The sequence below is a fragment of the Bos javanicus genome, chromosome 23, assembly GCF_032452875.1.
Source record: "Bos javanicus breed banteng chromosome 23, ARS-OSU_banteng_1.0, whole genome shotgun sequence".
NCBI classification, from domain to species: domain Eukaryota; kingdom Metazoa; phylum Chordata; class Mammalia; order Artiodactyla; family Bovidae; genus Bos; species Bos javanicus.
The window spans coordinates 33,573,755-33,589,103 of record NC_083890.1 but is presented as its reverse complement, the minus strand read 5'-3'; the positions used below and the strand labels follow the sequence as shown (position 1 = coordinate 33,589,103).

The window sequence follows — 15,349 nt, the reverse complement described above, 5'->3', positions numbered from 1 at the left end:
CAGTCACTGTGGGATTTTTCTGGTAATGAATAACCACTTAACACAAAGGAATAAAATCTGACCAAAGTCTAGAGTTTAGTTAATAGTAATTGACCAGTGTTGGTCTCCTAATTTGGACAAGAATGCCATAATTATGTAAGATGTTAACACAGGGAAAACTGGGTCGAGGGTACATGGGGTCTCTCTGGACTGTCTTTACAACTTTTCTGTGAATTTAAAATTCTTCCAAGAGGACTTCCCTGGTGGTCCAGTGGTTAAGAATCCACCTGCCAATACAGGAGACATGGGTTCAATTTCTGCTCCAAGAAGATTCCACATGCTGTGAAGCAACATGTTGCTTAGTTGAGAAGATCCCTTGGAGAAGGAAACAGCAACACGTGTAAACCACCTGCTACAACTACTGCAGCTCGTGCCCCCCAGAGCCCGTCTCTCCAACAAGAGACGCATGTGTCTGCCTCTTTGCAATTGCATGGATTATAGCCCATGAGACTCCTCTGTCTATGGAATTTTCCAGGTAAGAATACTGGAGTGGGTTGCCATTTCTTCCTTCAGGGGATCTTCCCAACCCAAGGATTGAACCCACGTCTCCTGCGATGGCAGGCAGATTCTTTACCACTGAGCTACCTGGGAAGCTCCACAATGAGAAGTCCACACACCTCACCTAGAGAGTAGACACCTCTCACTGCAACTAGAGGAAGCCCATCCACAGCAATGAAGCTCCAGCACAACCAAAAATAAATGTTTTTAAAATTTTTTAAATAAAATTCTTACAAGATAAAAAAACAATTTATATTTAAAAAAAACACCCCAACAAAACAAAACAAGGTTTTGTATTATCATATTATCAAGACATCACATCCTGATTGGTTATTCAAAGGCACTCGATAGTATGGGTGTTTAGGAAGGTGTCGGACAAACCATTAAAAGATAGAGAGACAATGAGATCAATGAAGTGAACATGCTTTTCAAAATAAAAATCACTACACAGATGCAGGCCCCTGGCTGTTTGTTACTATCATTGTTCTCGCCATTGGACATTTATCCTGGAGAGTGTGCCGGGAAAGGCTGGCAGTGGCTTATCAACTTTGAAAGGGAAAATGTGAGATGCGGCCTCACCTGGAAACCCTCCAGGATCCCGTGGGCCTCCTTGTCCAGGTCCAGGTCGACAGGGGGCAAGCCCAGGTCATTGCCATAGATGAGGTACACACGCCCCACGTGAATGCGGCCTGGGTGGCTGTAGCCAGGGGCACCCACCACCAGGTCACCGTATCCATCCTGGTTGAGATCAGCTGAAGTCATTGCCCTGTAAGAAGAAGAGAGAACCCACGGCAGTGCTACTGAGAGCTCTGGGTAGAACTGTCTCCTGTTCCTTTCTAGATTTTAGAATTTAACTTCCTCTCATTGGTTTTTCCATCCAAAAATATTCAGAGGTTATATTCACTTCTGAGGTTATATTGTTTGTGGGATTCAGTCTTGTTCTCCGGAGGAAAAAAACAAAAGACGAAATTGGACAAATCAAGGCCTTGGAGCATTTCTGGACCATAGAACCTGAACACACAAAAAACACCCTCACAAAGCTTCTTGTTCTACATGCAAAACCCAGAGCAGACAAAGCACAATTCCAGGCTCCCCCTGAGAACAGAGAGGAAACTCACCTCGAGCCAGTGACACAGATCGTTTTACAATTGGCTCGATGCAGCTCAGTTTGTCAGCTGATCAAAGACAAGCTTGTGGTAAGTAGACCATTTTATTTCTACCATAGCTACACAGAGTGCCTTATATTGGAAAAAATTAAAGAGACTTAGTGGATGTTTCTAAATAAGAGTCTATGACCTGCTGGTTAAAGAGAGGGACAAACTGAGTCAATTGTTCAAATGTATCATTTGGGGCTGGAATGACCAAGTCATGTATTTATTTTGGCTCTGATGGCCACATAAAGAATAAATAGCAGGGACTGCTCTGGTGGTTCAGTGTTTAGGACTCCACCTGCCAATGCAGGGGACATGAGTTCGATCCCTGGTCCCAGAAGATTCCATATGCTGCAGGGCAACTAAGCCAGTGCACCACAACTACTAAGCCTGCGTGCTGCAACCACTGAAGCTCCCGTGCCTAGAGCCCCTGCTCTGCAACAAGAGAAGCCAGTGTAATGAGAAGCCCACACACCACAACAAAGAGCAGCCCCACTTGCCGCAACTAGAGAAAGCCTATGAAGACCGAGTGCAGCCAAAAATAATTTTTTTAAAAACAAGAAACAGCAGAACAGAGGAAAAAGAGAAGAGCAGTTTCTAACGGGTGTGATGCCTGTTGGATGGGGTCAGACACACACCATGGAGACACTGCTGGTCTGTATTCTCAAGGTGGGACCCTGGCCAGTAAAGGCCCCCGAGAAGGAGCTCTGTGCTGCACCCCTGTCCATGTGGCAAAGAGCCCAGCAGAAGGCCCTCATTTGGATTTTCAGGAAGGCGGCCAAGAAGAACCATTCATTATTCACAAATGAACAGCCAGTTAAGACAGCACTCACCCCCCATTCCTTGTGCTGGAGCTGAATACATTAGCAGCCTGAAGAGGAAGGGCTGTTGGTTTATTGTTCCAAGGAAATTGCAATGTTATTTGTATTTTAAAAGTGTGATTTTTAAAAATACATTTTATAAAAACCTCCAAAAAAAACCAGTCACTTTTACATCCTTGGGCTGTTTGGTTGTGAAACAGAGTCCCCCTAAAACAAAGCTCCCTTATCAAGTTTATGACTAATCTCTCTATCCAAACCTTTATTCCCTTTCTTGTGCCCTCTGACCTCAATCCTGTGCTAACTGAACACTAATCAACCAGAGTAAGATGACTAAAACTACTATTGTCCATAACACTGTTAATGTACTGTAATTGATGTTGTAGATGTCATCATTAACGTACAAACACAGCTTGTTTCTTCAGGGCAGGATAAGCTAACAGATCCCCAAACCATGGACCACCTGGCCAGAGAACTGCAAACCAGAAACATCCTAACCCCTGAAATTATGATTAAGAAATGTCACAGGCTGTTGATCCCAGCTTCCTTGGTCTTCCCCTTTAAAACACTCTAACTCAGAGACCAAATTGGAGTGGACCTGAGGCTTATCCCCATCGCCCTTGCTTGGTGCCCTGCAATAAACGCTGTGCTCTCCTTCGCCACCACCTGCTGTCAGTACACTGACTTTGCTATGCAGCAGGTGATGGAAACCTAAGTTGAGTTTGGTAACAGTTGTTCTTTAAAAATCAGAGGAATCCCTAAAATTCTCTTTATTATTGTGGTGTCCCAGGCTTTTGCCTTATGAAGTTATAATAGTCCTGTCAGTATAATAGCCACCCACTTTTATCCTAATGTCATTAGACGCCCAAAAACGTGTAATAATCTATCTCCAAAAAACACTGAAGTTTTAAAAATATTCTATAATGTAATAGTTTATTGCTGTGGTTATTTAATAAAGTCAAACTTCCTTATATTTAAACATGTTTTTTGGTCAGAATGACAATCATGAAAAAGTCTACAAATAATAAATGCTGGAGAGGGTGTGGAGAAAAGGGAACCCTCTTACACTGTTGATGGGAATGTAAATTGATACAGCCACTATGGAAGACAGTATGGAGATTCCTTAAAAACCTAGGAATAAAACCACCATATGACCCAGTAATCCCACTCCTAGGCATATATCCTGAGGAAACCAAAACTGAAAAAACATGTACCCCAATGTTCATTGCAGCACTATGTAATAGCTAGAACATGGAAGCAACCTAGATGTCCATAGACAGATGAATGGATAAAGAAGTTGTGGTACATATGCACAATAGAATATTACCCAGCCATAAAAAGGAATGCATTTGAGTCAGTTTTAATGAAGTGGATGAACCTATTATACATTAGATAGGATGAGCCTATTATACAGAGTAAGTCAGAAAGAGAAAGATAAATATCGTATACTAACACATACATACAGACTCTAGAAAGATGGCACCAAAGAATTTTTTGCAGGACAGCAATGGAGAAACAGACATAGAAAACAGACCTATGGACACGGGGAGAGGGGAGGAAAGGGTGAGATGTATGGAGAGAGTAACATGGAAACTTACATTACCATATGTAAAATAGATAGCCAATGGGAATTTCCTGTATGTCTCAGGGAACTCAAACAGAGGCTTTGTATCAACCTAGAGGGGTGGGATGGGGAGGGAGATGGGAGGGAGGTTCAAGAAGGAGGGGACATATGTATACCTAAGGCTGATTCATGTTGAGGTTTGACAGAAAACAATAAAATTCTGTAAAGCAATTACCCTCAATTAAAAAATAAATAATTTTTTTTAAATCAAGGTTTAACAAAAAAACATATTTTTGAGCAATTTTAAGGAGATAGTTTTATCTTTACCATAAATTAAGCAATAAATTCATGTTTTTGTTGATAAACTGATTGGAAAATGAAGTGTTAACCGGCACCATGTTAAATACTTGCGAGTGACTGCTTGAAATTAATAGTGATGAAAACGTTCAGCAATTAGATACACTCATACCTACCAACCAAGCCTTGTGTAGGGAAATGACAAGTAGTAAGATGCTGCGGGGCTAGAAACATGTGTCAGTGGCTGAGAGCTGCCAATAAACATCTCCCGTATACTCCTCTCCAAAGACTTGTACATGAAGGATAAGGAATCCTGAAATTAAATGATTACAGACAGAAAAAGACATAGCATAATCAACAAAGCTACCACTTCATGTCAAAGGCATTAGACTTTAAGAAATAAGTTTGAGGTTTTTTTAACATCTATTTATTTATTTGGCTGCACTGGGTCCCAGTTGGGGCACACAGGATCTTCAGTCTTCATTGCAGCACGTGGGTCTTTTAGTTGCATCATCTGAACTCTTAGTTGTGGTATGTGGGACCCAGCCCCCTGACTAGGGATCAAACCCAGGCCCCTGGGAGCACAGAGTCCCAGCCACTGGACCACCAGGGAAGTCCTAAGAAACAAGTTTTCACAAGTGCTGAAAAATAACTTATTGACTCCTATCAACATGTAAGGAGACTTAAGACTGGAAATTAGGAGAGTGAAATCATACCCGCAATATATGCTCAGGGATGGGAGTTCTAGCCTAAAGGTCAGGACCATCACGAGAAGAAAGAGTCAGTTGAGATTAACCTGAACCAACCAAGTTAGGATAGTCTATTAATGTGCAGGATGTAACCAAACAAAATAATTGTTAAAAAATTAAAATTTTTAGAAGGTAAGTCCACTCAAATCTAGAACTATAAATATATTTGTGTATATATATATCCACCTTTTCTCCCCACAAACAAATGAACTGGAATGCCACCACGATGCCAGAAACCCTCCCAACCATATTCAGATTGAGAGGCTGCTAGATTTGCTTTGAGTCCCAAGAAGCTGGGAAGGCATGAGGGGCTGGAAGCTGTGTGCAAGAGAAATGGGGGGACAGCAAGGCCCCCAGCTTAGGGTGCCGAATTGTTCTTAGTGTGGTTACTGCAGACACACACAGACAAGAGTGGGCCCAAGCAAACTGGCCAGGCACTAGATCCATCCAAGTTCAGGGAACACAACTCAAAATCCACTCCAGGTGACATAAGATCAAATGAGAACTGTCGGCTGCCCCAGAGCAGGTTCAGCTCAGAGCTGTGGGGAGCCCTGGACGCCCAGGCTCCAGAGAAGCACAGCTTAGAAGGGCCCTGTAGGAAGGGACTCAGCCTTCTGTTTTTCCAGTCTAACCTCTCTGGCAGGTCGCCCCCGGATTGCTCACCTGAGGCCCACTTTTGGCTTCCTCTTTCATTCAGAAATAGCCATACCAGGCATCACGCCAGGCCTTGGGAATGTAAACTCCTTCTCTTACACAACTTTTCCTTTCGTGAAGGAGACAGATACAAATAATTGCAGCATGCGTGATGTGTGTTTGGACAGAGCTTCCTGGTCTACGTCTCGGTACATCATTTGCAGAACTCATTGCAAAATGAAAATGCAGAGCTGCTTGTTCAAAAGTTATTAAGAATTTGACCCTCCTCCACTGCTGGTGAGAATGAAAATTGATACAACCACTATGGAGATGAGTATGCAGTTTCCTCAGAAAACTAAAAACGGGATTTATTATATGATCCAGTAATCCCACTCCTGGGCAAATATCCAGAGAAAACCATGAATTCAGAAAAATACATGCACACCAATGTTCATTGCAGCACTATTTACAATAGCCAAGATATGGAAGTAACCTAAATGTCCATCAACAGAAGAATGAACAAAGAAGATGTGGTGTGTGTGTATATATATATTTACACACACACACACACACACACACACACACACACACACACCAGAATACTACTCAGCCATAAAAAAGAACAATATAATGTTATTTGCAGCCAGATGGATGGACCTAGAGATTATCATACAAAGTGAAATAAATCAGACAGAGAAAAACAAATATCATATCATAAGTGGAATCTTCAAAAAATGATACAGGGAACTTATTTACAAAACAGAGACTAACAGACTTTGAAAACAAACTTACGGTTACCAGAGGGGAAACAGTGTGGGAGAGAAAATTAAGAGTTTGGAATCAACCCATACCCACTGCTATGTATAAAATAGATCATCAACAAGGACCTACTCTAGAGCACAGGGAACTCAATACTCTGTAACAATCTACACAGGAAAAGAATTTGAAAAAGAAGGGCTATATATGTATATGTATAACTAAATCACTTAGCCATACACCTGAAAGGAGCACAACATTGTAAGTCAACTATACTTCAGTATAAAATAAAATTTAAATTTAAAAAAGGTAAGAATGTTAAGGCAATAACAGCAGAACATTAAACCAAATATGGGGAGGGACTTCCCTGGTAGTCCAGTAGCTAAGACTCCATGATCCCAATGTAGGGGGCATCAGTTCAATCCCTGGTCAGGGAACTAGATCCCACATGCTGCAATTAAGATCGAGTGCAGCCAAATAAACAAATATTTTAAAACTTTAAAATGAGTAAATAAACCAAGTAGGCGGCCCTTCTAAGCATGACGAAGGGGACCTTCTACATGACTGCACAGGCGGCGCACCGTGAAGCGGGCTCTATGGGGCCCTCACCCAGGTCACAAAATCGTTTAAACCCTTCTCTACAATCTGATGCCGATTCCCCTTCCCGACTCTCGCAAGTACTTTGATTCCTTGTCTTGTGTTCCGGGCAAATAAGACTGCTCAAATTTCCAAACATCCTGAAACTTTCCTAACCCATTACCAGAAATACATGCTCAGTGACGAAAAACTATTAGTTGGCTACTATTTAAGGCCTAACTCAGATTCCAGCTTCTGCATGAAACCTTCTCTGATGACAGTTACATAATATTTTTTTAATCTGAGAGGCTGTGTCTCTCCTCCCACCAACCATGGTATAGTTGCATCTTACTCAGAAATGGTTAATTTTGTATTTATCACCCCATTAGACTAAAATTTTCTAAACATCAGAGACTATTTCCCTTTCATCTTCTATCGCCCCAGCAGAATGGCTGACACTTAAGATGATCTCATGGAGGAACTGGATAGGCAGTGGCATTCCCTTGGTGTGGGGCTTTGCACTATGAGCCTGCAATACTGCTGACACATTTTGCACCAAGGACAGAGCAGGAGTGACCCAAGGGCCACCTTGAGCTCCACTGGGCTTTCCAAAGGCCACTGAGGTTCAGACCTTCGACATAGGATGTCTCCAGAACAAACCAGACTTGAAGACCAAGGATACTTGTGAGCCTGGCTCATGCCCAGATGACTTTCACTGAACGATTAAACAGCCAGTGATCCTACAAAACGCAGTATCACAGGAAGCAGAATGTACCTCTCCATTAAAAGCAGAAAATTCTTACCATGGTCCAGGAATCCACACTAAAGAACACTCCTCTTTTGGTATAGTTTATATGCTTTCCAATATTTTTAGTTAGGGCTGCAGTCACATTTTTATGAAAACCATTTTTCTGTACTTTTGAGCTGTTAGAAAGAGAGAGGAATGAAATAGTTAAGACTGAGGAAATAGCAACTCACCCTTATTCAGGGTGAATTGAAGATGTAATTAAGTTAACCCCAGGTTAAAATGTCATAAAATTTTAACATCTGCAAGTTGAAGAAACAGCAACACAAAAAGCAAAATTTTAGAAAAACTTCTATAGGATATTCCACAACACCTTTTAATAAACCCATTTCCAAGGTTGAAAAAGCCAGTCCTTACAAAAATATTTTCTATAACTTCAAAGTTCTATAAGTGTATGAGTTTGAATTCTTTCCAGATTACTAAAAAAAAAATCAGAAGTTAAATCAACATTTCATATTAATGGCCCAGAAATGGTCATAGCTATTCAGGAAACTGGTATGCAAGTGGACTGATTTTGCTTTAAAGACATGGGAGAATTAATTATACAATAAAAATACATTTTTAAATCCTATGTTTTCACAAGTCTACATATCAGATCCCTAAAAAGCCAGGCAGGTTTCAGAAATGCTTACAGATGGGCCACAGATTAACAAAGAGGGCCTAAGACATCAGCCAGTGTAGGGACCCCAACAATCTAGAGCTCTTAAACCCAACCTAAAGACATTCAGTTATATTAAAACAAAACTTGCCTGATTCGAATAACTTAAACAGTATGGGCTTCCCTGAACTGTTTTTTGTACACTTTCAATTCTCTTGAAGCTCTGAACTCTCTCCTTAGCATCTTTTATGGCAATGATTTTCTTTTTGAGTATCTAACACTTGCTCACCCTTAAATATCTTGGCCGAAGCATCAACTCTTCACAGGAAGTCTCCTGTGACTGAGTTAGGACACTCTGGTACATCATGAGAGCCCAGTGCTTGCCCTTCCTAACGCTCAAGGGTACTGACAAGTTCTCGTTCAGTGACCATCTGGCCACCCGCCAGGCCATCCATCCTCTGAGAGCAGAAGCTGTTTCTGTCTTGTTCACAATGAGGTCTCTAAATGCCTAAACTAGTTCCTGGTACCTAATGATGAGGAAATATTATAATTTGTACTATCTTATTAGTAATATAGTATCTATAGGATTAATATAGTTATTAAATGCATGAATAAATGGTTGGTACCCAACTCCAGCAGGGAGTACCACCTCATAGAATACAAATCAGACCCTCTGGCTCTTTTCCTCAGAAACTAACTGAAAGGGCTTCTCCCCACCAGTATCATTGATGGGAAGAATATGGTCACTAATGGCAATAATGGTGAAGATGATAATATGATTAGCTATCATTTACTAGTTAGTGAGCAGCTTAGTAATGTGGTTTGCTAAGTTGTGTCCAGCTCTTTTGCAACCCCATGGATTGTAGTCCGTCAGCCTCTTCTGTCTGTGGGATTTCCCAGGCAAAAATACTGGAGTGGGTTGCCATTTCCTTCTCCAAGGGATCTTCCTGATCCAGGGCTCAAACCCACATCTCCTGCACCTCCTGCACTGGCATGCAGGTTCTTCACCACTGGCACCACCTCGGAAGCCCTACTAAGGTGGTAATTGCTTTCTATCCATTCACGCACATACCACAACTCTGGGAGTATGGATATGTATTTTTTCCAGTTTTCCAGAGGAAGCTGAAGCTCAAAAAATAATTAGGCAACTTGTTTAAAAATCACACAATGGCAGCCCTGGAGCTGGAACCTCTGTCTACAAAGCCCATGTTTTCAGAGTCTACTGAGCACCCCTCTGAGTGAGATGCTCTTTTTCTGTGAGTCATTTTGGAATCCACTTACCCATGGGTGTTGTTTTGTTGACCGCCACATGTGATGAACAGAGGGTTCTCAGGGAGGTTGCAGTTACTGGGGAAATAGTCAAACGAGTTAGGTGTTTTTCTACCTTCTGTTCAAGCATGAATTTTTCTGAGAATCAGTGTCACATTTCAAGCCATCTCCCCAAAGTCTTAGTGTAGAGGTGTTTATGACTTAGCCAGACAGGACTAGTGAAGGGCCTGAGTCCTACTTGATAAGGGTAGATAAGCAGGTGGTGCCATGGTAACACAGGCCACCCCAAACCACTGGTCACCCCCAGACTCAGCTTCCCCCTTCCCTCCCAATTCCATCTGCTGAGTTCTCCCTGCTGACAGGAACCATCTCAGAGTTAGAGACTGAAAGAAAATCACTCCCAACTGTGTCACCTTCTGCCCATTGATGTTTGGTGTTATAATTTCTCAGTCTCATTCCTTTCAAAGCTAAAATTTTTAAAATTGCCTGGTGGGGATTTCCCTGGCTAACACTTCACACTCCCTGTGCAGGGGGCCTGGGGTCGATCCCTGGTTGGGGAACTAGATCCCACATGCTGCAACTATGATCAAAGATCCTGAGTGCCACAACTAAGACCAGTGCAGCCAAATAAATGTTTTTTTTAATTTTTAAAATAAAATTCCCTGGTGTTCCAGTGGCTAGGACTCTGCACTTTCATTGCCGTGTGCCCAGGTTCCATCCCTGGTTGGGGAACTAAGATACCATAAAGCCACTGGGCACAGCCAAAAAATCAAATAAAAATAGCTGCAGCGCCTCTAACCTTTGCTTTAATAAAAATTAAAAACAAAAATTTACAAACTCAATAATTAAGTAGGTAACTAAGTCTGCCTTTTTACAAGTAAAAAGGCTCTGATAGAATGTAAGACGTGAACTTTCTCCCTAACACTGAACAGACACACTAAAAGAGTGGGGATTACATAAGAGTTTATTCTAGGATGAAGACTATTTGGAGGGAGAGGAAGACTGGAAAATCCCCTGGACAGAGGAGCTGCCACAGACCCTCTTTCCCCCTGCTGGCTGATGCTTAAGCTGTCCTTTCCCTGCAGGAGTTCTGTCTACGGTAGTCCCTATCCAGACCCGGCCCTACCCTGCCCAGTTCAGCAGCATGGGAGGGGCTCCCTCCTGAGTGGTGTGGTTGGAAATGGGTTCTGAGAGAACCTCGGCTCCTTCAGACCATGAACAGATGCTGTGAGAGCCGAAATGTCTAATGTTGCAGTTGGAACTGGGGACAAGACCCGTCTACCCTGGTCTGCATCTGAGTCTCTGGTTGACATTCATCCTGGGTGTGCTGGGACAGAGCAGAAAAGGAGCTGGAGGTTGAGATGCTCTCCCATTGGGGCTGCATGTCAGATTCCAACAGAAGGCTGCGCCTTACAAATGCCTTCATTTCCGACTTTCTTTTGGAGTATGGGGCTTAAGTGAAATGCCCTCTGAAACCCTGGAGCCCTGAGCGCTCAATCAGGGTGGAGAGGAAGATGGCCGTATCCACTGCTGGAGCATGGGGAGGTGGGCACCCCAGCCCACAGCATGAGGTCTCCCAAAAGAAACAGATGTTGCACAGCTGGGGAAGCAGATTCCTTCCCACCTGAGCCATTTCTCCCAGGTCATGAACTTGGCAAAATCTACCTCTCCATCCCTAGGACAGGAGAGACATCAGCAAACCCAACCAGATGGGAGCAAGTTGGAGTTTTGAAGTGACAGTTTCCATTCTTTCCCTGCTTCATTAGGACATGACAACACTTCCTGAGACTTTGTCCTCATTTGATCAACTGAAAAACCTGGGAGTTATGATGGGGATGGAACAGCAATACAGGGAGTGATTGGTAGGAGAAAGAGTAAGAATTCACCTGGTCCCGTTCTTTAACATGTAACTTGTCAGATGGTAAATATTAGTGGACCAAAACGCCATATCTTCCAGCCCTCCTAGGAAGTATTCTTGAAATTGTTCCACCAAAAATGGGGATTTTACAGAATAAGTGGGATAAAGCTATGGCAAAGAGAAAGAAAAATAATCTAATAAATAACTGAATCAAGTGCTTCTCATGGTATCTTTATAACACTTTCAATTCAGATTTTGAAGAATAAATGCCTTTACCTTGGAAATAGCTAACATCTCTGCATACCTGCAACATAAGCAATAATTTAGACTGTGAGTTGTGATTTCCACAAAGAAATGAAACAAATGAATGAAGAAAAAGTTCCAGCAACAGGTATCCACTATCACGCAACTGACTTTGAACAAGCAAAATCCATAAATCCAATACCCACACTCAGGCAGCTAAAGCATCAGAAAGTGTGTTAAGGAAGTCACAATAAAATCACTTGCAAATATTCCTCCAGTTACACTTACATTTCCAAGAACTGAAGGTATGAACAGTCAACAATGGCTTTTTTGGTGATGACTATTCGGCCGTAGAGTTCTCTATAAATTCCCAGGAGATCTTCAGCAGGCACATACCTGAGAAAAGCATTAGAATAAAATAAGGTCTGTTTTGATTCTGAAGTTGAAGATAACAACAGCAGTCACAGCAGCTACCAGTGATTCCAGGATTAATAGGTGCCAGACACCATGCAAAGGACTTTACATGCATTATTCATTTAATCTTGCCAACAACCCTGGGTGGTTGATACTATCACAGTCCTACTTCACATACAGGAAACTAAGGCACAGAAAAATTCAATAATTTGCCCAAGGCTGCAGAGCAAACGACTGGCACCCTAATCAAATATTTATACAAAGATAAGAAACTATGAGTAGCTCTCACAGTCAACAAAAGGGTCTGAAATGTGGTACTTGAGTGCAGTCTCAGAAATGACAGAATGATCTCAGTTCATTTTCAAGGCAAATCATTCAACATCACAGTAATCCAAGTCTATGCTCCAAACATTAATGCCAAAGAAGCCGAACAGTTCCATGAAGACCTATAGAACTAACACCTGTTCAGAACTAACACCAAAAAAGATGTCCTTTTCATCATAGGGGACTGGAATGCAAAAGTAGGAAGTCAAGAGATACCTGGAGTAACAGGCAACTTTGACCTTGGAGACAAAATGAAGCAGAATAAAGACTAACAGTTTTGTCAAGAGAACACACTGGTCATAGCAAACACCCTTTTCCAGAAATACAAGAAAAGCCTCTATACATGGACATCACCAGATGGTCAATACTGAAATCAGATTGATTATATCTTTGCAGCTGAAGATGGAGAAGCTCTATATAGTCAGCAAAAATAAGACTAGGAGCTGATTGTGGCTCAGATCATGAGCTCCTTATTGCAAAATTCATGCTGAAATTGAAGGAAGTAGGGAAAATCACTAGACCATACAGGTATGACCTAAAGTAAATCCCTTATGATTATACAGTGGAGGTGATGAATAGATTCAAAGGATTAGATCTGGTAGACAGAGCGCCTGAAGAACTATGAATGGAGGTTCGTAACACTGTACAGGAGGCAGTGACCAAAACCATCCCCAAGAAAAAGAAATATAAGAAGGCAAAGTGGTTGTCTGAGAAGGCTTTACAAATAGCCAAGGAAAGAAGAGAAGCAGGAGAAATATCAACAACCTCAGATACCACTCTGATGGCAGAAAGTCAAGAGGAACTAAAGAGCCTCTTGATGAGGGTGAAAGAGAAGAGTAAAAAAGCCATCTTAAAACTCAGCATCCAAAAAAACTAAGATCATGGCATCTGGTCCCATCACTTCATGGCAAATAGAAGTGGGGAAAGTGGAAGTAGTAACAGATTTTATTTTCTTGGGCTCAGAAAATCACTGCAGATGGTGACTGCAGCCATGAAATTAAAAGATGATTGCTCCTTTCCTCCTTTAAGGAAAGCTGTGACAAATCTAGACAGCATATTAATAAGCAGAGATATCGCTTTGCTGACAAAGGTGCATATAGTCAAAGCTATGGTTTTTCCAGTAGTCATGTACAGATGTGAGAGGTGGATCACAAAGAAGGCTGAGTGCTGAAGAATTGATGTTTTTGAATTGTGGTGGTGGAGAAGACTCTTGAGAATCCCTTGGACAGCAAGGAGATCCAACCAGTCAATCCTAAAGGAAATCAACCCTCAATATTCATTGGAAGGACTGATGCTGAAACAGAAGCTCCAATACTTTGGCCACATGATGCGAAGAGCTGACTCACCGGAAAATACCCTGATGCTGGGAAAGACTGAAGGCAAAAGGAGAGGAGGGTGGCAGAAGATGAGATGTTTAGATAGCATCACCGACTCAATGGCCATGAATTTGAGCAAACTCCAGGAGACAGTGAAGGTCAGGGGAGCCTAGAATGCTGCAGTCCATGGGGTCACCAAGAGTCAGACAGGACTTAGCGACTGAACAACAAAAAATAAAAGGAATGTTTAGTTTTGTGAATTCAAAGAGCAATAAAAGATATTTTTATTCGAGTTGAATCATTCTCAGGAATCATTTTTTAAAAACGCTCCAAAATAACGCCTCACCCCAACATCCTACTTTCAGAATACACAGTGGTAGGTAGTAAAAGAGAATTCTAAGTCAAGTTTTTGATTCAAAGGTATTAGTCATTTCAGTTGGAGGAAGAGCCACATTTTAAAAATTAGGTTTATACTGTTATCTTTTATCTTTAAGAAACCTTAGATTATACCAGACATAAATATAAATACAAACAAAACCTAATTTAGTGTATCTATAAGAAGGAATCTATTGAAATGTCCATTTTTTACTTTACAAGCACACCAGAATGGTCTTCTCCATAAATATAGCTTAAAAGTCTAGCAAAAGGCCTAACAAAAATATTTTTTTAGATGAATCACCAAGTTAGCAGGAAAGTGAAACTTTCCCATGGCCCAAAATAAGTTGGAGCTGGAAACTTTGGCAGGTAAGTGAGTGGGAAAGCCAGTTTTTGCCCTGAAGACATCTGCTAAACCTGGAACTTAGGTGGTTTTTTTTTTTTTTTCCCCCCTCGGGTAATTGTATGGCATACAAGAGACAAGAGCTAAAGTATAGGAATCAACCAAAGTGGGCCATTTCCCACATGAAACTCCTCATTAAAGGCTATACCTTCTGCATGAATATTAGCCAGAAATAAATCCAACATACTAACAAAGACAGCAAAGAAACGTCTGTCTTCATCTTGGAAATGGAAGGAGAGAGGGAAAGCTATCTCGCCACTAAAATCGGTATCCACTACCCAACCCTATAAATGTTTGGTCTTGCATTCATGCTATCTGCGTAGTCAGAAAAACTTCTAGGGTTGAATATCATTTAAATGTGGTCCCAGTTAATGGTGCCTTGAGGTAGCCTGCAGAATGCAAGACAAGTCTTCCCTGGAGAAATGCAACTGTAACTTAAGCCTTGAGGAATTCAAGCACCATTGAATATAACTGAAAGAAGACCAGATCCCGGATGATGTGCAATGTGAAATGGGCATCTCATCCAGTGCAGAGCACCCTGTGTGGAGAGTCGGTGGGGAACCTCAGGTCCCTGCTGCCGCCACCTCTTCCTGCGGCATCCAAAGGCCAGTTGTCCTCAACTGCCTTGAGAGAGACCTGTTGGTTCTGGGTCTCCCTTAGTTC

At 41.8% G+C, this 15,349-nt stretch overlaps 1 protein-coding gene across 2 annotated transcripts in view; it reads right to left on the bottom strand.

The window, feature by feature from the left end:
• Positions 1–15,349, bottom strand: part of GPLD1 (glycosylphosphatidylinositol specific phospholipase D1) — a 51,743-nt gene that overhangs the window by 15,204 nt on the left and 21,190 nt on the right. For both annotated transcript variants that reach the window (XM_061398711.1, XM_061398712.1), the window contains 7 exons: positions 12,143–12,250; positions 11,888–11,915; positions 11,640–11,779; positions 9,766–9,831; positions 7,885–8,005; positions 4,544–4,680; positions 1,117–1,303 (listed from right to left, as the gene is read on the bottom strand). In XM_061398711.1, coding sequence (XP_061254695.1) covers positions 1,117–1,303; positions 4,544–4,680; positions 7,885–8,005; positions 9,766–9,831; positions 11,640–11,779; positions 11,888–11,915; positions 12,143–12,250 — 787 coding nt within the window. The remainder of the gene's footprint in view (positions 1–1,116; positions 1,304–4,543; positions 4,681–7,884; positions 8,006–9,765; positions 9,832–11,639; positions 11,780–11,887; positions 11,916–12,142; positions 12,251–15,349) is intronic.